Source organism: Geotrypetes seraphini, chromosome 3 (assembly GCF_902459505.1).
Source record: "Geotrypetes seraphini chromosome 3, aGeoSer1.1, whole genome shotgun sequence".
NCBI classification, from domain to species: domain Eukaryota; kingdom Metazoa; phylum Chordata; class Amphibia; order Gymnophiona; family Dermophiidae; genus Geotrypetes; species Geotrypetes seraphini.
The window spans coordinates 138,369,513-138,394,517 of record NC_047086.1 but is presented as its reverse complement, the minus strand read 5'-3'; the positions used below and the strand labels follow the sequence as shown (position 1 = coordinate 138,394,517).

Genomic DNA, 25,005 nt, shown 5'->3' with positions numbered 1-25,005 from the left:
TCTTGCCAGCCCTGCGCGGACCGGCGGTTGAAGAACAGTGCTCTACATCTAAGGTGAGTGGAGGGAGGGAGATGGCGGAAAGCTGCGATCGGGTGGTGGGGACCGCGCGATCCTTGATTGCCTCACTGCGGAGACAAGTCCATTCACCGCTCCACGGGGCGGTGAATGGCCTTGTCCCCGTCCCCGCAGAGGCCACTATTTTTTCTTCCCCATTTCGGCGGGTTACCCGCAGCTACTTGAGGCTAGCCGCAGGTAACAACCACCGTGTCATTCTCTATCTCTGCTCTTCTCTTGATCTCCTTGATATCTGGCGTACTCTGCATCCTGGAGAGAGGGATTATATTCACTTTTCCCAAGCCCATGGCACACAGTCTCGGATTGACTATTGGTTACTTTCTAAAATCCTGTTCTCTAATATGCATTCCACTGGGATTGGACTGTATTGCGTTTCTGACCATGCTCTTATTTGGTGTATACTGGAGGTGGGTAAGTTGGGAGATGGAATCCATCAGTGGAGATTTCCTCCAAAATTATATACATCCCCAGGGTTATTTTGATCATTTGGTGCAGAAATGGCGTGATTTTCAATTTCACAACGCTCCTCATTTGGATGATTCGATTTTGTATTGGGAGACGGCAAAAGTGGTCCTGCGTGGGGAGATTATTGCCTATTCCAGTTTTCGGAAAAAAGCCCGGGATCGGGAGATACTCCATTTGGAGAAGCAGGTGCTAGCCAATAGGATATGGTACGCTTGTCACTCTACTCCCTGGCATCGGGCTGCCCTTTGGCTTCCCAGGCCTCTCTGAATGAGTTGATTCATGCTCGTATGTCCCAGTTCCTTCAATACTTTAAGTACTAATTTTACTTATATGGCAATAAAGGAGGGAAATTGTTGGCTAATTTGGTACATGCAGCCAAGGGGTCCACTAGAATGTTGCAGATGGAACTCTGGTCCATACAGATACTGAGGCGGTATTTCAGAGGTAATATCAACAGCTATATGCTGGATCTCCAGAGATGCCGGGGGAAACTTATTTAGCTAACATCCCTGTCCTTCAAGTGTCAGATGTCCAACAACAAATGTTAAGTGTTCCCATCTCGACAGATGAGGTTTCTTTGGCCATTAATTCTAGCAAGTTATGGAAGAGCCCGGGTCCTGATGGCTTTCATTCAGAATTTTATAAACTACTTACTACAGAAATAGCACCGGTGCTGGCATCTATCTTTAACACATATCTAATCTAATCTAATCTAATCTAATCTAATCCTTAGGTTTGTATACCGCATCATCTCCACATGTTTTCCAAGGGGCTCTACTGCCGTCTTTACAGGAGGCCCATATTGCAATGTTGTTGAAACCTGGTTGGGACCCGATTCTGCCGGGATTTATCACCCTATTTCACTCCTAAACACCTAAAACTATTTGCAAAAATTTTGGCTAATCGAATGGCACGTATTCTTCTTTGCTTTATCGCAGATCCACAGGTGGGGTTTTTTGGGTTTGTAAAGTGGCGCGTAATCTTCGTCGCATTCTGACTTTTATGGAATATGTTGCTCAACATCGCCTTCCATCGTTATTAGTTAGCTTTGACACAGGAAAGGCGTTTGACAGGGTTTCTTGGACTTTTCTCTTTGTTGCCCTCCACCATTATGGTTTTAGCGGATTTTATTTTGATGCTATTTGAGCTCTGTATAATTCCCCCCAGGCCTTTATTTGGGTTAATGGAGTGCTGTCGGTGCCTTTTGAGATCAGGAAGGGTACTCAGCAGGGCTGCCCCTTATCACCTCTTTTATTTGTTCTCTTTGGATTCCTTGATTCGAGATATTTTCCAAACTCCGGATATCCGAGGAGTTCGTATTGGTGTCGTGGACTTTGGCTTTTGCGGATGATCTTTTGGTGCATATCACTGACCTGGACTTTGCTGATGGTAATGCAGTAATATGGAGATTTTTGGGGTTTTGCTTCAATCTGGACAAGTCTTTGGCTTTAGCTACTTCTAGTGCTGTCCGAGAGGGTTGGAGGGGGAGCTTTCCTTTAAAGTGGGCTGATTCCTCTTTTTGTTTTTTGGGGATACACCTAGCTCCTTCTGCTGCTTCTCTTAAGAACTGTAACCTCCGGTTGTTGATGGATTCTACGTGTCAACAGTTGGAGGGGTGGTGGGTTTTCCCCCCTTTCTTTACACGGTAAAATTCAGCTCTTCAACATGGTACTTTTTCCATGCTGGCTCTATGTTTTACAGTTGCTTCCCATCCGCCTTCTTCAAAAAGACCTGCAAGCGCTGTATAAATTATTGTTATTCTTTTTTTGGGAGGGCAGAAAACCCAGAGTAGCTTTTCGTTTCTTGTTGGGGTCTTGGTCCCAAGGGGGGATGGGAGTCCCTGATATGCAGAAATATAATCACGTCTTTTTCGGTATCTGGGCAATTGGATTTTGGAGCAGGAGATGTATATGTGCTTTGATTATGAATTGGCCGTTTATCATCCTTGGATCTTATCCTCATTACTCCATGTTCTGAAAGCGGTGCTTCCTGTCTCCTTGCATTCTAGTTTTTTATTAGGTTCCCTTTGGGATACGTGAAAACACCTAGTCCTTTTGTTAGGTGAGCAACCTGGGAATTCTGACCAATTGTTGATTCTGGGAAATCTTCAGTTTGCCCCAGGAAGGGATAACTTCTCCTTTCAGCGGTGGAGGCGGGCGGGTGTAACCTTATTGGAACATGTACTTTGGCCAGATGGTTCTTTGGTGCTCTAGCAGGAGTTTCAGCACAAGGAGGGGATCACTTTGCTTATTTGCAGTTACTACATTTGCAGCATTATCTACATTCTCTGAGGGTGGACGGTTTTTACTGTGGACTCGGTGGTAAGCTTAGGGTTTTTTTGCCCAGTTTCTGGATAAGGGCCTAACAGTAATGCTGTTGCATAAAACTCTTTATCAGATTGCTCCTGCTCGATCGTGGGAATCTCTATGTGCGACCTGGGCACTTGAGTTGGGACTACACTCTCAGGATTTGGATAGTAGTAGCTATATTCATCGTATTCCCACTCTTTCATGCTCCGCTGAATTACGGAGTGTCAGTTTGAGTTATTTCCAGAGCTTATTTTACGCAAGTTCAATTATTTTGGGCAGGTTTGGCAGTTTCTCCCCAATGTGAAAAATGCACTTTGGATTACAAGTCTTTTTTACTTGCATTTTAGAGTAGAGAGTTGCGCGGGGACAGAAATCCCACCCGTCCCCGCCAAAGTCCCACCTGTCTCCGTGATAACTCCCACCCGTCCCCGCGAGGAATCCCTCCGTCCCCACCCGTCCCCGTGAGGAATCCCCTCCGTCCCCGCGAGGAATCCCCTATGTCCCCGCCCGTCCCTATAAACTACAGAAATAGTTATTTCATTTAATTATGCTACTGAATTAAAGGCTCTGGTAGAAACCCATTTAAAAATAAGCAAAAAGACTTTATTAATTTGGAAATATTAATTGGGAAGAATACATACTTTGTAAACGGGTTTCTACCAGAGCCTCTAATGTTTATAAATTTTTATCAACACAACTAATATACTACTTTATCCTGAAGCAAAAAAAAAAAAAAAAAAGAATTTTTTTCCTTTGTTGCCTGGTTTCTGCTTTCTTCATGTTCTCATTCAATTCCTTCCATCCACTGTCTCTCTTCTCTCTGTGTCTTCCATTTGCTCTGTTACTGTGCCTCTTCCTTTCTCCCCCCTCCCAAATTGGTCTGGCACCCATCTTCTTCCCGCCGCTCCCCCATAGTCTGGCATCTCTATCTTCTTCCCTGCCAGCGTCTTCTCCCCACTCTCTCTTCCCCATTTCCTTTCAGCGTCCTTCTCCCCCCCCATCTTCCCCATGTCCTGTCAGGCAGCATCCTTCTCCCCCCTCTGCCTTCCCCATGTCCTTTCAGCGTCCTTCTCCCCCCCCCCGTCTTCCCCATGTCTTTTCAGCGTCCTTCTCCCCCCTCTGTCTTCCCCATGTCCTTTCAGCGTCCTTCTCCCCCCCGTCTTCTCCATGTGCTTTTCAGCATCCTCCCCCCCTCCCGTCTTCCCCATGTCCTTTCAGCGTCCTTTCCCCCCCCTCTGTCTTCCCCATGTGCTTTCAGCATCCTTCCCCCCCTCCCGTCTTCCCCATGTCCTTTCAGCGTCCTTCTCCACCCCTTTGTCTTCCCCAGTGCTTTCAGTGGCCTTCTCATCCCTCAGTTTTACCCATTTCCCTTAAGCATCTTTTCTTCTCCATTCCACCTTTCCTTCCTTTCTCACTCCCTGCCCCTTCCCCACCCGACCGACAACAGAACAGGCCCGGTCGGACAAATCTCCCTGTCCTGTAGCCGCGAACCTAAATTACCTTCTTACAGCAGCTGGAGTATTGAAGCTATTTGGAATATCTGTTGGGGCGTTCGATACTTGTATCCCCCTTGGGATTTCTTCTAGATAAATTTGAGGCCTTCCATTTGACAGCCAAATCGGGTTAATTATTGGTTCGTAAAGCTGGTCTTTTGGCTAAAAATATCATTCTGGGGGAGTGGACCTCAGCACACCAGCCATCTTATTGGCTTATTCTTGAGAAAGGTAGGGTGCATGGTTCCTTTTGCCAATCTAAGTTTTTCCTTCAAACTTGGGGACCCTATATTAATTCTTTGTCTCACTGGGCTCATAGTTGATCCTTAAGACCTTGAAGATCTAGCATCCCTCTGGTTTGGGATTTTCCTTCTTGGTGAGCTGGGAGGGGTTCTTTGGCTATCTAGTTGCCTCCCCCTAGTTTGTTTGTTTGGGGGGGGGTTCTGTCCTTCTTTTCTTTCTTTTGTTCTCTTTCTCCCTTTTCTTTTCTTCTAGGGTTTGATTTTGGGTGGTTAGTTGGGGGGGGAAGGGGGATTTGTTCACTACAATTTGCTTGTTAGGTTGACAGTAGGAGGATACTACAGGGTTGCGTCTCTGTTCCTTTATCTTTCCGGTTTTATAAGAATCAAGGGCCTTGGGCTATTGGTTAGTTCCTTTCTGCTGGTAGGCGGGAAGGCACTCATTCATGCAGGGTGTGGGCAGTCTCGAAGCTTCGCAAAGCTTAAAGTGACAGTGCACTTTTCACTGTCCATACCAGGCTCCATGGATGACATCACCCACATGTGAGAATATGCTGCCTGCTTGTCCTAGAATAAATGATGTTATCCTATGAGTGACTTACCCAGGGAAAAGTAATCACCCTGAGCATTCAGTTAGGAGTCAGAGAAAACTCATCTAGTTGACACTTAAAATCACCTGTAATCTTTTCCTCCCCCTCCCCCCTCTCGCTCCCCCCTCCTCTTCTCTTCTCCCACCCCTCCGCCTTCCTCACCTCACCCACTTCTTTAAGTCGCCTTGAGCCCACCTAGGTATGAGCGACGCAGAAATAGAAATAGATATAGAGGGTATTATCTGCCTTTTTGATTTAAGTTTGTGAGGCCATAAAGAAAGAGTGCACTAAAAACAATCCTTGCCTAAGGTGTTTTGTTCAGTTCTTCCCCTGACCATGCATTTCTATTCTGATTTAGGAGCTGGAAACCTCTGGCATACATGCCATATGGTAGCACAACCAAGCCTTCTCACACTGTCACTGCCAAAATGCCAACACCATCAGAGATTTAAAAACTCACTGAAGTGCTCTGCCATCTCATGTTACAAAAAGGTGACCTGTTTCTTGGCTGTGGATGCAGGAAAAACATGGCAGCTAAAACAGAAGAGAAACTTTTCCTTGCAGTAAATGTTGAAGGGGCCAACAAAGATTGCCGAGTCCTGTTCTAATTCAAGCAAAATTATATGTGAAAAAGAGATGCCTAATATGAAGTCTTAGGGTAAGACTCTATTAATCTGCATTCTCTCTAATGTTGGTTTAATGTACTTAAAAAAAATACAAAATCTTAAATACAAGACACTTTTTGTTGGGATGTCATCAATAACTTTTTTTTAAGTGCTACTATGTGTAAGCAGTGCAGTGAAGATGCATGTAAGAGAGTCATTAGACCACAGAGATTATAATCTAGTCAAGAAAAACATCAATGAGAAAGATATTCTATTCAATACATTATAGAAAAATGGTCAAGATGTACATAAAGCAATTTCAAAAAGATTAGTTTTAAGTCTGGATTTGAATGCAGCTACAGAAGGAGTGTGACAAACCAGCTCAGGAAGTTTGTTCTAAGTAAATATGGAGCAAGTTTGAAAGAGTAGACACAGGAATAAGCAATGGAGAGAAAGAGCACAATTAACAAATTACTCGCCAGATGAATAGAGTTTACAAGGAAGAGTACTCATATAAGGAAAGAAGAGAGAAGTAATGATGAGCTGAAGAGTGTATGTATTTGTAGATGAGGAAGATATATTTGAATGATGTACAGAAGCAGATAGGAAGCCATTGTAATGGCTTAAGGTAAGATGAGATGAGTAACTGAATTTTGAGGAATTCTGCCCTATCTGTTACCTGCAGTGCCAATGGGTTTCTTGGGCTTATTGAAGACCTGCTCTCCAGGATTGGGTGGGGGAACCAAATCTTGTCCCTGTCTTGCCAGCAACGGATCATATTCCTTTCCATCGTAGTTTGCATCAAAGAATTTCTTAAACCACTGAACAAACTCAAAATTATCCTGGAACTTGCCTTTCACTAATTTTTCTACTGGAATAATCTAAAACAAGACAAAAAGTCACAACAAAACAGAGAAATCATTTAGTAACTCCAGTAACATTCTGCAATTGAATCACATACATCATTGTTAAACAGCAAATCTTCTAATTCAAGTAGATAAAACAATCACAAAAAAGCAAAGGCTCTTCATACTGAGCTAGCTTATGACTTATGAAAAATTGTCCATAAAAATTATCAACCTAAATGAGATCCAAAGAAAAAACTTCAAAGAAAATAAATATCCCCATCTTACCCAAATCTGTGACTAGTGCACAAGGGCTTAGAAGAGTAGGGAGTAGTGCAGGATATGAGAGAAAGGAAAGGCTCACTTAAATGAGAAAGTGGGTCAAACTGGATCTCCTTCAGATGACACACATAGGTAAAACATCAAATAGAGGAAAAGAACTAGAGCAGGGGTGTCCAACCTGCGACCCGAGGTCCGCATGCGTGAAGGATTTTGTGTGGCCCCGGTCGAAGGCGATGCAGTGATTTCCTCTGCTGCCCCTGGGTGTTTACCATCTTGCCGGCTCCCTCCTCTGTCTTGCTGCAGCGTTTGCGCATTTGTGCTGCCCCAGAAACATTTTTACCGGCCAATGCGGCCCAGGGAATCCAAAAGGTTGGACACCTCTGAACTAGAGGATTACAGAATGATAAGGTGCCTGTCCTGTAATAGTGCAATCTTCTGGCTGTAGAACTTTGAGAAAAAGATTAAATGCTTTTTACAGACATCTCAGGACACAGGGAGTAATGAAACCTCTTGGCTAGTATTCAAACACCATAGCCAGCATTTTTTTTAAAAAGGTCTACTGCAGTATTCAGCACCACTATCTGGATAGCTGATGGTGCTGAATATATGTGGTGAGCTGCGACTATTACAGTTTCTATGGATATTCAGCAATATACAGAATTTCCCCTTCTGATTCCCCCAATTATTGTATATATGTCACACTAAATGGTTTCTTATGTTTAAACATAATGTAATATTAGACAAAGTGAATCTGAGTAAATGCATACCCTTAAAGAATAAGGAGGCCTGATTTCTAAGCTGCGAAAAGCAGTTAATATGGGCTGTTATTTTCCTTCCCATTTTGTTTACCAGAATTTTGTAGTTTTCTCCCTTCCCTCACTATTATGTCTTTTACCTCTTTTAGAACGTACAGCACCTAAAAAACACTGCCCATAATGCAGGATAGAAAGTTCTTATTAAACCTAAAAACTTGTGTGGAGCACCCTTGAAGGATACTGTTGAATCGGAACATTTAGGAAGTCCCAATAGAGAGGTTTCAAAAATGGTGAAAGAAAGCCAAGAGTGCTTAAAAGGGATGTAAGCAAACATGTCAAGTTATCCCAGTATCTTCTCAGCAGCCTGTAGATACAAGGAAAAACACAATTTGAAGTATCTGTACACAAATGCTAGAAGTCTAAAAAATAAAGTAGGAGAGTATATAGCACTGAATGATGAGGTAGATATAATAGGCATCTCAGAGACCTTGTAGAAGGAGGACAATCAATGGGACACTGTTACCTGGGTACAAATTATATTGCAATGATAAGAGTAGATCAAAATGGAGGGGGGGGGTTGCGCTATATGTTAAACATTCTGCACGACACAGATAGCAGTGTGGAATCTATATGGATAGAAATTCCATGTGTGAAGGGAAGGAATATACGGGTAGGGTTATACTACCGTCCCCCAGGACAGAATGAGCAGGCAGATGAAGAAATGTTTTCAGAGATTAGGAAAGTTGGCAAACTGGGCAATAGTATAATAATGGGTGATTTCAACTACCCAAACACTGACTGGATAAATGTTACTGGATAAATGCTAGGGAGGTAAAATTCCTAGAAGTCATAAATGACTGCTTCTTGGAGCAACTGGTCCAGGAACCAATAAGAGGGGGAGGAGCTATTTTAGATTTGGTCCTTAGTGGAATGCAAGGCATAGTACAGGCGGTATGTTGGACCCGCTGGGAACAGTGATCATAACATGATCAAATCTGAGCTGATAACTGGAGTGACATTACCAAAGAAATCTACTGTAGTGACATTTAGTTTTTGCAAGGGAGACTAAGATAAAATGAGGAAAATGGTTAAAACAAAGCTAAAAGGGTGTGTGGCAAAGGTCTGAAGTGTAAACCAGGCATGGATGTTGTTTAAAATACCATCGTGGTAGCCCAGACCAGATGCATTCCATGTATAAGAAAAGGTAAAAAGAAGAGTAAATAAGAGCCGGCGTAGTTGAAAGGTGAAGTGAAAAAGGCTATTACAACCAAAAAAATCATTTAAAGAATGGAAAAAGGATATCAATGAAGAAAATAAGAAGAGACATAAGAACTGGCAAGTTAAATGCAAAGCATTGATAAAGAAAGCTAAACATGAATATGAAGAGCAATTTTCCAAAAAGGCAAAAATTCATAGTAACAATTCTTTTAGGTACATCAAAAGCAGAAAAACTGTGAGAGAATCTGTGAGACCATTGGATGATCAAGGAGTAAAAGGTGTGCTCATGGAGGATAAGGCTATAGCAAAGAGACTGAATGATTGACTTCAGTCTTTACCAAAGAAGATGTAAGAAATCTTCCTGAATCCTGAACCGGAAATGGTTTTCAAAGGTGATGTGGTAGAGGAACTGAAAGAAATCTCGATGAACCTGGAAGACGTACTAAGCCAAATTGACAAGTTAAACAGTGATAAATCACCTGGACTGGATGGTATACATCTGAGGGTACTGAAAGAACTCAAACATGAAATTGCTGATCTGTTGCTAGTGATCGGTAACCTGTCGCTAAAATCGTCTGTAGTACCTAAAGACTGGAGGGTGGCCAATGTGTTAACGTCAATTTTTTTAAAAGGCTCCAGGGGAGATCCGGGCAAAATAGTGGAAACAATTATAAAAAATAAAATTGTGGAACTTGTAGACAAACATGATTTAATGAGACAGTGTCAGCATGGATTCAGCCAAGAGAGGTCTTGCCTTCTTTCAAAGGAGTGAATAAATATTTGGATAAAGGCGAGCTGGTTGATGTAGTGCAGGGGTGCCCACACTTTTTTGGCTTGCAAGCTATTTTTAAAATGGCCAAGTCAAAATGATCTACAATAAATGATCTACAATAAAATTTTAAAAAACACAAAGCACACTGTACGTAGAGAAAATGTTAATTATCATTTGTATTCGGGTTTTTTTTCAGAGGTCAAGGCAGATGACTTTAAAATATGCAATGTCACCTCAGTAACAACTATACAAAAATAGACAAATATACCCCCGCCCCTTTTACTATACCGCAATAGCGGTTTTTAGTGCAGGCAGCGTTGAATGCCCCTCACGGCTCCCTACGCTAAAAACTACTATCACAGTTTAGTAAAAGGGGGCCATAGTGCAAAATATAGACAGCAGATATAAATTCTCAAAACGGACACATTTTGATCACTAAACAGAAAATAAAGTTATTTTTCCTACCTCTTTGTCTGGTGATTTCATGAGTCTCTGGTTGCATTTCCTTCTTCTGTAAATCCAATATTTACTTATTTCTGCCTTTCTTTCTTTTTGCCCCCTCCCCTTTTCTTTCTGTCTCTCTTTCTTTCTCCCCCTGCCCCCTCTTTATTTCTGTCTTTCTCTCTCCCCCTGCCTGCCTGTCTTTCTTTCTTTCTCTCTCCTTGCCCCCCTCAAGCCATCGTGCCAATTTCTCCACTTCCCCAATTCTTTCTCTCTCCTTGCCCTCCCCCAAGCTACCGCGCCGATTTCTCCCTGCTTCCCTGAGACAGGCCTGGCGCGTACAACCGCCAGGCCCACAAGCCTTCACCTCTGACATCAATTCTAACGTCAGAGAGGAAGTTCCAGGCCAGCCAGGCAAAGATTAGCCGGCCCAGAACCTCCTCTCCGACGTCAGAATTGACGTTGGAGGTGAAGACTTGTGGGTCCGGCACTTATACGCACCAGGCCTGGCTTGGGGAGGCAGGAAGAACAAGATCGCAAAGGCAACACGATCGACTCGTGTTGCCTTTGTGATCTACTGGTCGATCGCAATCGACCATTTGGGCACCCCTGATGTAGTGTCTCTGGATTTCCAGCAAGCTTTTGACAAAGTTCCTCATGAGAGGCTCCTGAGAAAATTAAAGAGTCATGGGATAGGAAACAATGTTCAATTGTGGATTAAGAATTGGTTATCAGACAGAAAACAAAGGGTAGGGTTGGAAGACTGGGCGTCCAAATGGCAGATGACATATAATGTGGACAAATGCAAAGTGATGCACATTGGGAAGAATAATCCAAATTATAGTTACCAGAAGCTAGAATCTACCTTGGGGGTCAGAGCTCAAGAAAAAGATCTGGGTGTCATCGTGGACAATGAAACCTTCTGCCCAAAAAAGCAAACAAGATGCAGGAATTATTAGAAAAGGGATGGTAAACAAGACTAATAATGTTATAATGTCTCTGTATTGCTCAATGGTGCGACCTCACCTTGAGTATTGTGTTCCATTCTGGTCTCCTTATCTCAAAAAAGATATAGTGGCACTAGAAAAAGATCAAAGAAGAGCAACCAAGATAATAAAGAGGATGGAACTCTTCTCATATGAGGAAAGACTAAAGAGGTTAGGGGTCTTCAGCTTGGGAAAGAGACGACTGAGGGGAGATATGATCGCAGTCTACAAAATGGGTAAAAATAGATTGATTTTTTACTGCATCAAGATTTACAAAGACTAGGGTGCACTCAAAATTGGAGAGTAATACTTTTAAAACCAACAGGAGGAAATATTTTTTCACTCAGAGAATAGTTAAGTTCTGGAATGTGTTGCCAGAGGATGTGGTAAGTGTGTTTAATGTAGCTGGTTTTAAAAAAGGTTTGGAGAAGTTCCTGGGGGAAAAGTCCATAGTCACTGCTTGCCCTGGATCTATGGCTTGGAATGCTGTTACTATTTGGGTTGTTGCCAGGTACTTGTGAATTGGATTCCATGAAGATGGAATACTGGGCTAGATGGATCATTGGTCTGACCCAGATAGGTATTCTTATGTTCTTGGTTTACCACGAGGTAGATAGTAGCTCAAACTCACACTGTTATTTCCTGTATTAAAAAGGCAGGACCCAAGTGGGCAGGATCTGGACATGACATGGATGAATGGAGAAATGGCCGGCTATGAGGCGGTAAGTGCAGTTGCACTACCTGCAGTCAGTCAGTGTGGCTGTCGTCAGAATGAATAGCAGCTCACACTCTCCAACATACACATCTGATTCTGCTAGGGGTCATGACAGCCATTTTGTTCCTCAACCAAAGCTCAGATGGGGGTAGAGGGGCCTGCTCCCACCCTGGCATCACTAATAAAAATTACTGAAATGTAAATATGTTGTGAGTGCAAAACTTTAACTCAGTTTAGTAAAAAGGCCCCAGAGTAATCCAACACCCATGTCACCCATGTAAAAACATAACTGTTCCCATACTTATTAACTGGTTGCACCACTTTAGCAGTAATAATTACAAATACTTTCTATAATTTGATATCAGTCTTTCACATCACTGTTAAGAAATCTTAACCCACTGTTAAGAAATCTTAACCCACTCTTCTTTATAGAATTGCCTTCATTTAGACACATTCGAAGACTTTCATGCATGAAATGCTTGTTTCAGATCCTGCCACAGCATTTCTGTTGGGTTCAATCAGAATTCTGACTAGACCAATCCAAAGCTTTAATTTTGCTTCTCCTTAGACTTGCTTTTCTGGATCATTGTCTTGCTACATAACCCAATTACATGTCAGCTTATGGACAGATTATTGGACATCTCCTTAAGAATTTTCTAGTATGACCCATAGAATGGAAATATTTTTGTAGTGTCCATAGAGTGAAAAGCCATGGAGTCTGTAATGAATAAAATTGTTATGGCAGCAAACGTGCTTGAGAATAATGTTAAGATGTGTATTGCTGGTACTTGACTCCAGATAAGGTTAGTCAATGGAACCCTTAGGCAGTAATGTAGCTAAGCAGCCAATTTTGGGTGGGCCTGAGCTCAAAGTGGGCAGGCCTGCCCTGGCGGAGTATGGCGGAGCAAGTGCCCCCACCCCCCACACACACTTATGGAGCTGGGGCTACGATGGGCAGAAATTCACTCGTCCTCAGAGGTGGCGCACTGAGCTGTACATGCAGTGCCACTGCGAGGATTGGCACTGCAGCCTAGTCAAGGCACCACCACATGCTCATGCCATGAGACTGGGTGGGCATGAGTCAAGATTGGGTGGGCACTGCCCAGAGCTACATTCCTACCCGTGGGCTTTATTGACCTGCTGGCGACAATGTGCAGCTAAATGGATACTAGGGCATATAGAAGAATGCCCCAATGCCAGAGATTTTTTGAAAGAGTATAAGGTTTCAAATCAAATGGCTTACATAGCTTTGGATTCCGTTTAATAGGAAAATACCAGGCTTCGAATACAAACAAAATTAGTGAGACATTGCTTGAATGCAACAAAATTGACACTGGCTCTCAGTTGAAAGGAATTGGGCTAAATGGAGGGCCACATTGAATTATGTTTATTAAATGGAAACACCGATAGCTGTACAAAGAAATTTAATGGGGATATATACCAACTGTACAAAGCTTGACCCACTACAGCAGTGTTCTTCAACTGCTGGTCCACAGAAGTTTCCTGTCAGTCCTCAGGGCCGACACATGCATCAGGCCCGAAACAGTGTTCTTCAACCGCCGGTCCGCAGTGCGATCGGTGCGGCATTATCTTCGAGCTAGCTCCTTCTTCCTCACTGCCGCATTGCACAAAGCTATGGGCAGCAGCTCCTACGCACGTCCTGCGCCTGAACTGGAAGCCTTCTTTCTGACATCGCAACGTCAGAGGGAAGGCTTCCAGATGAGGCGCGGGACACGTGAGGAGCCGCTGCCCGTGGCTTTGTGCACTGCATCAGTGAGGAAGAGGGAGCAGGCCCAAAGATAACACTGGGAGCGGCTTAAAACAGCCAGGCGGGAGCAGGTCAGAAGGTAAGGCACAGCATGGAGGGAGAGAGACAATAAAGGTAGGGGAAATGATTTTATTTTTTGAATTTAGTGATTGAATTGTGTCAATTTTGAGAATTTAAATCTGCTGTCTGCATTTTGCACTGTTCAGGAAGAAATGCATTTGTTTCTTTTTCTCTGGTGTTGTACTGCATGCAGAGTCTTGCATCTTAGGGTTTGTTTGTACTTTTAGTTTTTGGTTCCGTATTTACATAGGGGTTGTCTGTGTTCTTGTAGGAATGAATGTTGAGACGCATACAGTTGCTTCGTGTAGTATAATTTTGTGGTTAACCATTATGTGTTGTTAATAAGATTATATTGTAGGCTTCTTTTACTAAGGTGCGCTAGCGTTTTTAGCATGCGCTGAATTGCCGCACGTGCTAAACCCACGCTACGCGGCTAGAACTAACGCCAGCTCAATGCTGGCATTAGCGTCTGGTGCGCGCAGCAATTCAGTGCGTGCTAAGCACGCGCACTAAAACCGCTATCGCAACTTAGTAAAAGGAGCCCTGTGTGTATATATGAAAAATGAATGGAAAAAAATAGTGTTACAATTAGTACTATTATGGGGTTGGGGTCTGGGACAGAGATTGGGTGGAGATGGGTTGGTCTGGCCCATGACTTAGCCCAGTGTTTTTCAATCGCCTGTCTGCGGACCTGTGCCAGTCCACAAAATAATTATTTTATTTCTGCCAGTCCATAGGTGTAAAAAGGTTGAAGAACACTGCACTACAGGACATAATTTTTTTGCCCAATCAGTTCTTGTTTCCTTCCTCATAAAGTTCTATACTCTCCTGGGTAAAGCAACATCAGAAAACAAAGGTGGTAGAGAGAAAACACAGCTAAAGAATTTAAAGTAGCCTAGGATCAGTAAGGAGCAAGCTCTCTGATTTCTACACCCCTAAACATACAACTCTACACTTTATATTGGCACTATATCTTAGCTGTTAAGTACTTAATCACTCCTGAAGATTTCTTGTATCACTCTTCATTTTGGGGTCCTTTTACTAAGCAACACTTCTAAATGGGCTTAATGCGTCCTAACATGGGACTTTCATGTGCACTAAGCCAATGTGTAGCACGGCCATAAATTCAGCTTTTTTCAATCATATATTTTTCTGGCTGTGTACTAATGTTAGCATTAATGCATAGCCACTGATAAAATTGATGGAGGAGCCAGTGGCATAGCTAGAACTGAATGGGTCCTGGGTGGGGAAATTAAGATGGGCTCTCCAATAACACCATCTCTCCCAGGGTAATGGGGACTAGGTGGGAGAAGGAGGAGGAGGAGAAACCCCTTCAAAGCTCCAGTAAACAAACCCTGCAAACAAATTCAAGGCCTATATAAAAAATACCTGTCATAGAAATAGAAACTGAAATGCAAGCTATCAGAGATGCACATTTCCTAAAGCCGATATTACAATTAATAAATTTTAGAAAATATACACTTTTTTCTACATTTGTTGTTTCTCTTGTCTACTTTTCTGGGGTTTTTTCTCAAATCTCTTTCCAGGACATTTTGATACTTTATCTTTCTATGTCCACTATCCATCCTTTGTCCCTATCCCTATCCTCCCCTCATGTTCAGTACCTATCCTTTCATTGTCCCTATCTCTCCCCTGTGTCCCTATCTCTCCACTTATTGCATCTCTCTTCCCTTTCTTTAACACCTCCCACCCTGGACCCATTGTGTGTGTGTCTCTCTCTCTCCCCCTTCCACAGAGTGGCATCACTCTGTCCCTCCACTAGTTCAGCATCGATTTTCCTCAGGGTCCAGTATCTCCCTATTCCCACTCTCAGTTTCCGTCTCTCTCGCTATTCCCTCCACTCACCCCCTTTGGTCCATCATTATCTCTCACTTTTTCTTTCTCAGATCTCAATATTCCCTCTTCCTCAACAACCCCCCCCCCCCCCAATGCACAGGCCCCAAGTATCTCTCTACTTTTCCTCCTCAGGCCCTCAAAATCTGCAGCAAGAAGCCCACAGATACAGCAAGGTAAGCAGACTGCCTCCAGTCAGAGTCCTTCCTCTGCCTTATCTTACCTCTCTGATGTCACTTCATGTAGGCAGAGCCCAGCAGTGGAAAGGCCCTGGGCGGTGTCAGCTGGAGACAGTGTTTACCTCACTGCTTCTGCTGGCTGCTTGCTATGGATTTGAAGGGCCCCCAAAGGGAGAGAGGGGTGGGGGAAATACTAGTCCTCTGAGGGAGCAGAGAAAAGGGAAGAAATGCCAGGACCTGCAGGGAGAAGAGTGCAACCACAGGGAGCCCCCTATCATTGGGCAGTCCTGGCATTTTGCCAGGCTCACTCATTGATAGCTATGCCCCTGGCAAAAGCACTTACTATTTAGGAGGTGCTTAGGGGTAACACTTTAAATCAGCATTATTCATTTAGTAGCATCAGTAAACTAGCTGAAAAGCACTTCCATGCCCATTCTCTGCCCTTAATACACACCCTAAAAAAATGCTATATGGTTAGTGCACTTATATTGTTCTACTAGTGTTTAAGCCCGTTACATTAACGGGTGCTAGAATAGATGTCTGTCTGTCTTTCTCCTGTCCCCCTCTCTTTCTTCCTTTCTTTCTGTCTCTCTCCCTGCCCTGTCTATCTTTCTTTATTTCTTTCTATCTTTCTTTCTCCCTCCTGCTGTTTATATTTCTTTCTTTCTTTCTAACTTTTTTTCTTTCTGTCGCTCTCCCTGCCCAGACCCTCACTGAAGCCGCCTTCCAGCTAAGGGATCCTTTGCCCTTTCCTCAATCCAGCTGTGGTCAGTTGCCCGCACATTCCTGGCGGGGGAGGGGAGGGGTTACTTTAGCTCTCATTCGCTGAGGTGGTGGTGGCCCACCCCATCCATGCACTCTCTCTCTCCTATCTGCACTCCAAATGCCTGCTTCTCTCACCCGCCCAAAGCCTCTCTCTCTAGTGGCTATCCCATGTCTCTCTTCTCCTCACCAACCCAGGCCCCAACTCCCAATCAGGCATCTCTTTCTGCCCCCACCCAACTATCATTCTCCTCCTTGTCCTCCACCTTCATCTCATGATTGATTCCCTTGCTCCTGCCCCCAGCTGACCGTCTAACCTGCCGGTTCCTTCTTCGGACAGATGGGAATGATCTCCCTCTCCCCCCTTGCTCCAGGGGAGTTTACTTTGGGGGGGGTCACAGTCGCGGGCATCGGGAGTTTTTGTTGTTGCAAGCTCCCCTTTCCCCCCTACATGCCAGCGATTGTTGGGGGTTTGTTTGTTTTTTTCCGGCAGACAGAGAGAGGGCGGGAGGAGGGGAGTGGCTGCTGTGGTGATCTCCCTTGCCAGAGTTATTTTTCAGTTTAAAGGTGCCGCCGCGGCTCCTCTAACGATCCCCGCCTGCATTAGAAGTCTTCTCTGAAGCAGGTGCGGCTTGTGACAGGAGCCGCGGCGGCACCTTTAAACTGAAAAATAACTCTGGCAAGGGAGCCGGCCAACTGGCAGTTCAAGTCGGAGCTTCGGTCTGGCCTGCTCACCTTGCCGTATTGTATTTTTTAGTTGAAAGACGCGGCGGCGGCTCCTCTCATGATCCCCACCTGCGTCGGAAGTCCGACGCAGGCGGGGATCGTGAGAGGAGCCGCCGCCGCGTCTTTCAACTAAAAAATACAATACGGCAAGGCGAGCAGGGAGCAGGCCAGACAGAAAAACAGGATGAAAAACAGAACCATAAGCGCGCATGCGCACTCCTACCTGCGGGTCCCTACAGCTCACGGAAAACCAGCGCACGGAGTGGGAGTGCGCATGCGCGGCTTAGGGTTTTATTATATTAGATACTATTTTGATGGTTGTGGTAGATCTTCCTTGATGATGTTCTTTATTTAAACTAGGGTAACCCAAATATTCTAATAAATGTCTACTTGTGAAAAACTGAAGCACCAAAAACACATACCTTATCAACATTCATTTTCTTAAATGCCGCCTGTAATACTTTGAAGTTGTGGATGTATTCGTGTTCAAGTTTTGCCTGAAATTTAACTTTCTTCAAATGTATGCAGCCTGGGAATAACATGTCCATAAACTGGCAGTATGCTGCACCTGGAAAGAACAGACACTTCATATTAGGGGAAACGAGGCAGCAATCACTTTCTTTTAAACAGCTTTGACGAGCAGCATAAGTCAAATATAAAACTACCAGTTGTACTATACACACACCCTTAGAAGAGAGCGAGTTGGACTTAACCAGACTGGTCCACTCTGCTGAGAGGACGCTCACTGCTTCATAACCTTCCCTAACCATGTAAACCGTTCCTTCCCTAACCATGTAAACCGTGTCGAGCTCCATCTGCGGAGATGATGCGGTATATAAACCCAAGATTTAGATTAGATTAGATAACATATGAGGGTCATTTCATAAATAATGCACAGTTGGCAACATTGGGGAGTGGCTGATGCAATTGGAGTAAACCTTGTTTCACTTTCACTTCAGTGCCTGAAGCAGCAGGATGTGTGCTTAGGAGCTCTGTAGTGTACATAGTGTGGCTGTGACAAATGTGGGAAATGGAGGCTGCAGGTGTCTCGAGTATTGTGTCTGTTTACGATCAGAGACGCCTGGACAATGTAACCGTGCTGAAACAAAGATTCAACGTTAAAGGTCAGGCATTCTTGAATTGCATTATTGCTATTGATGAAACGTGGGTCTTTGAGCCGGAGCTGAAATCACAGTCCAACGAATGGAGAGTTCCATCTTCCCCATGACAAAAAAAATTTCGACGAGCTCAATCAAAAGTCAAACAAATGATGTTTTTTCTTATGATCACTGTATGTTTTTTCTTATGATCACTGTATATAACAAAAGACTACAAGTAAATATCTGATAAGAACAAAAATGAGATAAAAATGAGGTCCTCAGACAAGCACACACAAGTCAACAATTATGGCATCTCACAGAGGCCCCAAACACCATCTTCCTGCACAAAATGGTGTTTAAAATTATAAACCGCTATGCTGTTATTGCGAAGGGCGGTATATTAGTTTTAATAAACATAAACAACCAATGTTCCAGGACTTCATCTAACAATGAAGCAAAATAAGGGGTTAGAATTCAGCATGGTAATAAACACTGAAATGTATTCATTAATAAGTCTCTCCTCAAGACAATGAACCCACATAAATATTTATTTATTTATTTTGATTTTTATCCCATTTTCCCAGAAGCTCAGAACGGGTTACAATTTGACATTCTAACAGAATAGTCATAACAACAATTAGGTTTAAATTTAGACAATTACAGAATTATTCGAGAGTCTAGCCTAGTCATAATAAAGAATAATTGGAGACTAAATTGAGGAAGCTGTTCAGTTGAGGCCCTATTGTTGGAAGAGGAAGGTCTTTATTGATCTATGAAAGGACATTAGTGAGTCTAGTGATCTTATCTGTGTGGGTAACTGGTTCCATAGCTGAGGGAGGAAATGGCTGTAGGAGCGTTTATGTGCTGTGCTCATCCGGAGGGATCTCCCTGCGAGAATGCTGAGTCTTTGTTCTGCTTTGGAGTGGAGGGGGCGGTTAGGCGCAGCTTGGATGCTAGACCAACAGCTTTACTCAATTTTTGTCATGGAGTTTGGTTCAAAGATTTTATGCCCCAACACTCAACAGAGATTGCCCTCACCAAAGTCTGCAGTGACCTGTTCATGGCCAGATCTAAGGGCCTTACTTGATCCTCATCCTTCCTTACCTGTCTGCTGCCTTTGATACTGTTAATCACAGCTTATTCCTTGATACGCTGACCTTGCTTGGATTCCACAAATCTGTTTTCTCCTGGTTTGCCTCCTACCTCTCCCATAACACATTTTAGTGTATGTGTTGGTGGGTCCTCTTCAGCTGCTACCCTGCTAGCAGTTGATATATCCCAGGGTTTTGTCTTAGGAGCTTTTTCTTTTCTCACTCTACACCTCTTCCCTCAATGCCCTGATCTCCTCCCATGGCTTCCAGTAGCATCTATTAGTGCTGCCCGATTCAGGAAAAAATATTTCTATTCGATTCAGCCTATTGAATCGATTTTTCGATTTGATTTTCCTGCCCAATTGGGTGTTTTTTTCCAAACAACCTGGTGGGTTTATTTTATAGCCTCTTCACCCCCTTTGCCCTCTCCTACCCACACTGGTGCTGTGGTACAAACAAAATAAACAAACAAAAAAGACTTTTCCTCTCTCTGTTAACCCTTTCAGGACCATAAGGATCGTAGGCCAATTTTTGTGGTTTTGACGACATTTTTATGGTAAAAAGGGCTTGCAGATGCCAAAAAATTGATTATTTTTGTGAAATATCATTATTTTTATTTAAAAAAATCACACTTCTGGCTTATGGACAGTGTGGCAAGTGAATCTTCTCGTCAATCTAGCAACGACGCTAATGAATGAATGTCGGAACCAGTTTGTTTACATAAAGGCAGTATCATATGGAATCCGTACATATCAAATTTAGAACTGTAGACTATCCCAATCAAAATTTATAGGATTTTAAAGTTATGGGACAAATATGTCCCTTGGTCCTGAAAGGGTTAAATCCTAGCTCATATTCACATTCGCTATCGCTGCTTTTGCCTGGCCAGGGAAGAGAGGAGAAATACTTCCGGCCGGGAAAGAGAGAGCCTTGTTGCTGCCGATCTGCACACACAGACCCGTTCAGGCTTTCCCTCTGCCACCGGAGTCCTTGCTTCTGATGTAACATCCAGTTTTGCAAAACCAGAAGTTACATCAGAAGCAAGGACTCCGGTGGCAGAGGGAAAGCCTGAACGGGTCTCTAGCAAGGGGGCTGACGAATCGGTAAGTTCGATTTTTTTTCAGAAACAAATTGATTCGAATCGATTCACCCAAAGTGAATCGGTGAATCAATTTGAATCGTGAATCGGGCATCACAAGCATCTATATGCAGGCTGCAGAGAGGTATGTGACAGGAATGTCCCCCGTCTCCGCTTCACTTTCTCCTAGCTATTGAACCTCTGGCTGCTAAGATATGGCAGGATGGGGATATCCGTGGGATTCAGGTCAGGGATCAGGAGTGTAAAATCAGTCTCTTTGCCAACGACATCTTGCTCTATTTAGACCAGGTCACTCCCCACTTGCAGAGAGCTCTGGATGTGATCAAAGCTTTTGGAGCCCTGTCTGGCCTGCAAGTTAACTGTAGCAAATCTGAGCTTTTATTGTTGGGGGGCAGTCCCCTGGCACCTAGGCATGCCTTGCTGCCTATTCCCCCTACAATCAAACCTATGCACTACTTGGGTGTCTACCTAAGTACTGACCTAGCTACTCTTTATAATGCCAACATTAAATGTCCCCTTGTGGCCATTGGGAAGCTTAAACTTACCTTGAATTAATGTTTGGGTGGTCTCAATGTCCCTGACCTTCAGCTGTATAATGTAGCCTTGCTTCTACGATGGATCCATGAAGGATACACCGGGTGCACTCAATACTCCCCTTCGAAATGGCTGGCGGGATGGAGTTCTCCCTTTCAATTTGCTTCACTTCCAAGCAGATCCCAAGAGGTGGTACCAATCTTGTTTTCGCTTTCTTCAACCGTTCCAGATGGCCTGGCGGTGGTGGCGGCGTAGACAGGGCCTAAATCCGGAGATCTCTCCTTTCTTGCGCTTTGAGGGTAACTCTCAGTTTCTGCCAGGCTGGGGCCGGACGGTGTTTCGGGACTGGGCGGACCGGGATTGTGTGGCTATGAAACAATTGCTTGAATTGAATTCCGAGGATTTCCTTTCTTTCCAACAGATCAAGGATAAGTGGGGCCTCCCCCTTCGTTACTTATTCCCCTATTTCCAACTCCGACACTACTGGGATGTTGAATGTAGGGGCCGGGAGGGGACATGGGGCGACTGGATATCCTTTTCTCAGCAACTCTGGCGTCAGTTAACACCCTAGCCCACTGGTATCGCTTACTGAAATCCTCTATCTCCCTGTCTGTGCTTACACCACTGAAATCCAGATGGAAGCTGGACCTGGGGCACAGTCTCCCTAAGACGCAAATTTTGGCCTGTTCCAGACCCTTTACTCCTTTACTAAATCTGCTGATTTCCAAGAGCTTCAGTTTAAGATCCTTCACCGAGCCTACTTTACCAAACAGAGGTGGCGCGATTGGGGCTTTGGGACAGTGACCTTTGCATTAAGTGCAAATGTCAGGCTGGTACTTATATTCACTCTTTCCTGGAGTGCTCCACACTGAGTATCTGGCGGGAGGCACTTCCCCTCTTGGAGAGCACCGTGCACCACACTGTTGAGTGGGACTATGGGGTCCTCCTACTGGGTTTGCAGACCTCTCTCCAGGATCAGGGCTTTACTATTCCCCAGTGCCGTTTCTTTTATAACGTTATCCTTGTTAAGAAATTGATCTTGACTTACTGGATGTCGGAGGATTTGCCTCCGGTGCCTCAATGGAGTAGACTTTGGGAGTTGGCCCAGTTTGAGATTCAGTCATATACCGGGTCTTCGCATCTGGCTAAGCAGCAGTACGTTAGCTTGTGGAGAGACTGCGGGAGTTGGTGTCATCCTGAATGGTTGGGGGGGAGGTGGGGGTGTCCTTGCACCTCCGTCCTCTCTTTCCTCTTCTTTTTTTTTTTCCCTTCTCCCTTTTCTTCTTCTCTTTGGCAGCCACTAGTTCTAAGCTGAGCCTCACTTTCGTTGGTACCTCGGGGTTGGAGGGGGGGGTTCTGGTATGTCTAGGGGTCTGTATGTTCTGTTGCAGGGAGTGGATGTTGGTGTGTGTTGTGGTAATTGCGATGGTTGGTCCTTTTTGGGGACGTTTAAATTCAAAATGGTGGAAGGTTGCAGCACTTGATGTATTGTTATATTGCACCTTCTTGTCCTATTGGGCTTCCCCTGGCCGAGCATTGCTCCATTTTGCTCTCTTGTCCTTATGAGACCCTGGCTGGGTTCGGTTGGGGGGGATTGATGTTGTTATTCTTGGTGGCTATATCTTGTATTTGGACATTTTTACATTTCCGATGTAGACTTTGTATTGTGTCTGGTTGTGATCTTTTTCACTTTCAATAAAAATATGTTTAAAAAAAAAAAAAAAGCATCTATATGCTAATGACTCCCAGATCTACCTCTCTACACCTGAAGTTTCACCTAAATTCCAAGAAAAAATTTCTCCCTGTTTGCCTAACATTGTTGCCTGGATGGCCTGTCATCATCTGAAAATAAACATGTCCAAAACTGAGCAGCTTCTCTTTACTCATAAAACCTCTGCTCTTAAACTCTCTGCTCCTCTCCTTCCATCTCTGTAAATAATACTGTCATCATTCCAGTTAGAGAATGACACAGTGACTGTTACCCGCCAAAGTAGTGGCGTTGTCGCTCAATTAGCTATGATTTATCAGAACACATATTTATGTTTTGCAAAATTGCAATTCCTTTATTTGTGATTTATAGCAGTACCGGACCCCAGAAGAAGGTCTCTTTTGACCGAAACACAGCCCATACCAGGTCTATACCACAATTCATTTACTGTGTATTTTTTTTTTTTTGACTGCACCATTTACATTAAGACTGGTTGAATACAAAACTTTAATAAAGGATTTCATCAAAATCATCAGTTCCACAGTTGTTCTTTTTGTTTTTGTTTTCCAGTAACCTATCACCACAAATACTAGGAATAGGGGCATGAAGCTACTAGTAGTAGATTTAAAACAAATTGGAGAAAATATTTCTTCACACAAAGTGTAATTAAACTCTGGAATTCATTGCCGTAGAATGCAGTGAAATCAGTTAGCTTAGCAGGGTTTAAAAAGGGTTTGGATAATTTCTTAAAAGAGAAGTCCATAGGCCATTATTGATATGGCTTGGGGAAATCCACTGCTTATTCCTAGGATAAACAACATAAAATCTGTTTTATTACTTGAGATCTAGCTAGGTACTATGGATCTGGGCTGGCCACTGTTGGAAATAGGATACTGGACTTAATGGACCTTCAACCTTGTCCCAGTATGGCAATTCTTATGTTCTTATGACTTTATCTGCCAATATTTACTATGTTATATAAGATGAAAAAGTGCTGTATCTTCACCATCTTCCCCAGTCTTTTAGGTATTCGGGAATATACAATTCTCAATCAACTACTATTTCCAGTTTCAAAAGAGGAGAATCAACCCCATAGATGTGTCGATCAATAAAAGTTTATAACCTTTATGCACTGAAAAGGACTAAGGGCTCCTTTTACAAAGGCACGCTAGGGTTTTAGCGCATGCTAAAATGCCACATGTGCTAGCCGCTTACGCCTCCTTTTAAGCAGGTGGTAATTTTTTGGCTAGAGTGCACCAATCCTGTGCGCGCACTAAAAAAACTCCTTTGTAAAAGGAGCCCTAAATGGTGTTCTCATCAGAGTCATACACCTGCAAACTGAATGTTCTGATTTTTTCCTTATGCTGTTTGTTGTATACATGGTTTAGCACCTGATTATCTTGTGGATAATTTTTTATTCATTAATTCACAACGCCCAAGACATAATTGTAATTTGTTTGCTTTTCTATCAGTAAAAGGGTCATTTATACAAGAGCTATTTTCAAGACTCCTATCTTTTCAGGCAGCTTCTTGTGGTAAAGAGTTTGTAAATCTGTTAGTCAGCAGTTTAGGAAATTATTGAAAACCTATTTATTTAAGAAATTTGTGTAATTTCTAAGTCATTTGTTTTTTGTTGTCATTGTTTCAATTTTCTTTTGTAAACTGCACAGAACTCCTATGATACTGCGGTATATAAATAAACGTTTATGTTATGTTATATTTGTGACACATAAATCCATTTTTTGAGCTTTAATTGTAGATTCACTCTCAAGCCCCAGTTTAGGAACACTGTGCAGTCAAATGGGCTGGATACTTAGCAGGTAGTTAAATGAGTAACCTCAATTCCAATCCTACTTACCCGAGCATAACTGTTCTATCTTGCTGTAATTCAGCTGAAGGGAATCATTGACCCATGCTAGCATGTCATGTCGACTCAGGTTTTCACTGGTCACAGATGTGGAATACACATTGACAGCCATCCCCCAGCTGTGAGAAAACAAACTTATAGTATTAGAGACATCTTTAGCTGATGTAACAAATTGGGAAGGTACATGTTACAAATTACGAATTCTATGACATTTTCTCATATTAATGGAGAAATCCTGAGTTTTCTGCAGCAGAGAAAAGCTCAGAAGCCAACAGATTGTCAGTCACTATTCCAAATTCTATATTCATCCCATTAATAAGCAATAGAAAGAAGAAACTGCAATTCAAAGTACATGGTACAAATAGGATGGGAAAGTGTAGTCATAAGATGGCAACTCTAGTGAGCAGACTATGGAGAACTCTTTGGTCAGAATGCAGCATACACAGGTAGAACATAGTTTTTCAACA

General features: G+C 43.3%; 1 protein-coding gene across 10 annotated transcripts in view; it reads right to left on the bottom strand.

Moving 5' to 3' along the window:
• The window catches only part of MAPRE3 (microtubule associated protein RP/EB family member 3), a 203,890-nt gene that overhangs the window by 47,409 nt on the left and 131,476 nt on the right, over positions 1 to 25,005 (bottom strand). For all 10 annotated transcript variants that reach the window (XM_033939398.1, XM_033939394.1, XM_033939390.1 and 7 more), the window contains 3 exons: positions 24,530 to 24,657; positions 17,562 to 17,707; positions 6,456 to 6,657 (listed from right to left, as the gene is read on the bottom strand). In XM_033939398.1, the coding sequence (XP_033795289.1) occupies positions 6,456 to 6,657; positions 17,562 to 17,707; positions 24,530 to 24,650 (469 nt within the window). In that variant the 5' untranslated portion in view covers positions 24,651 to 24,657. The remainder of the gene's footprint in view (positions 1 to 6,455; positions 6,658 to 17,561; positions 17,708 to 24,529; positions 24,658 to 25,005) is intronic.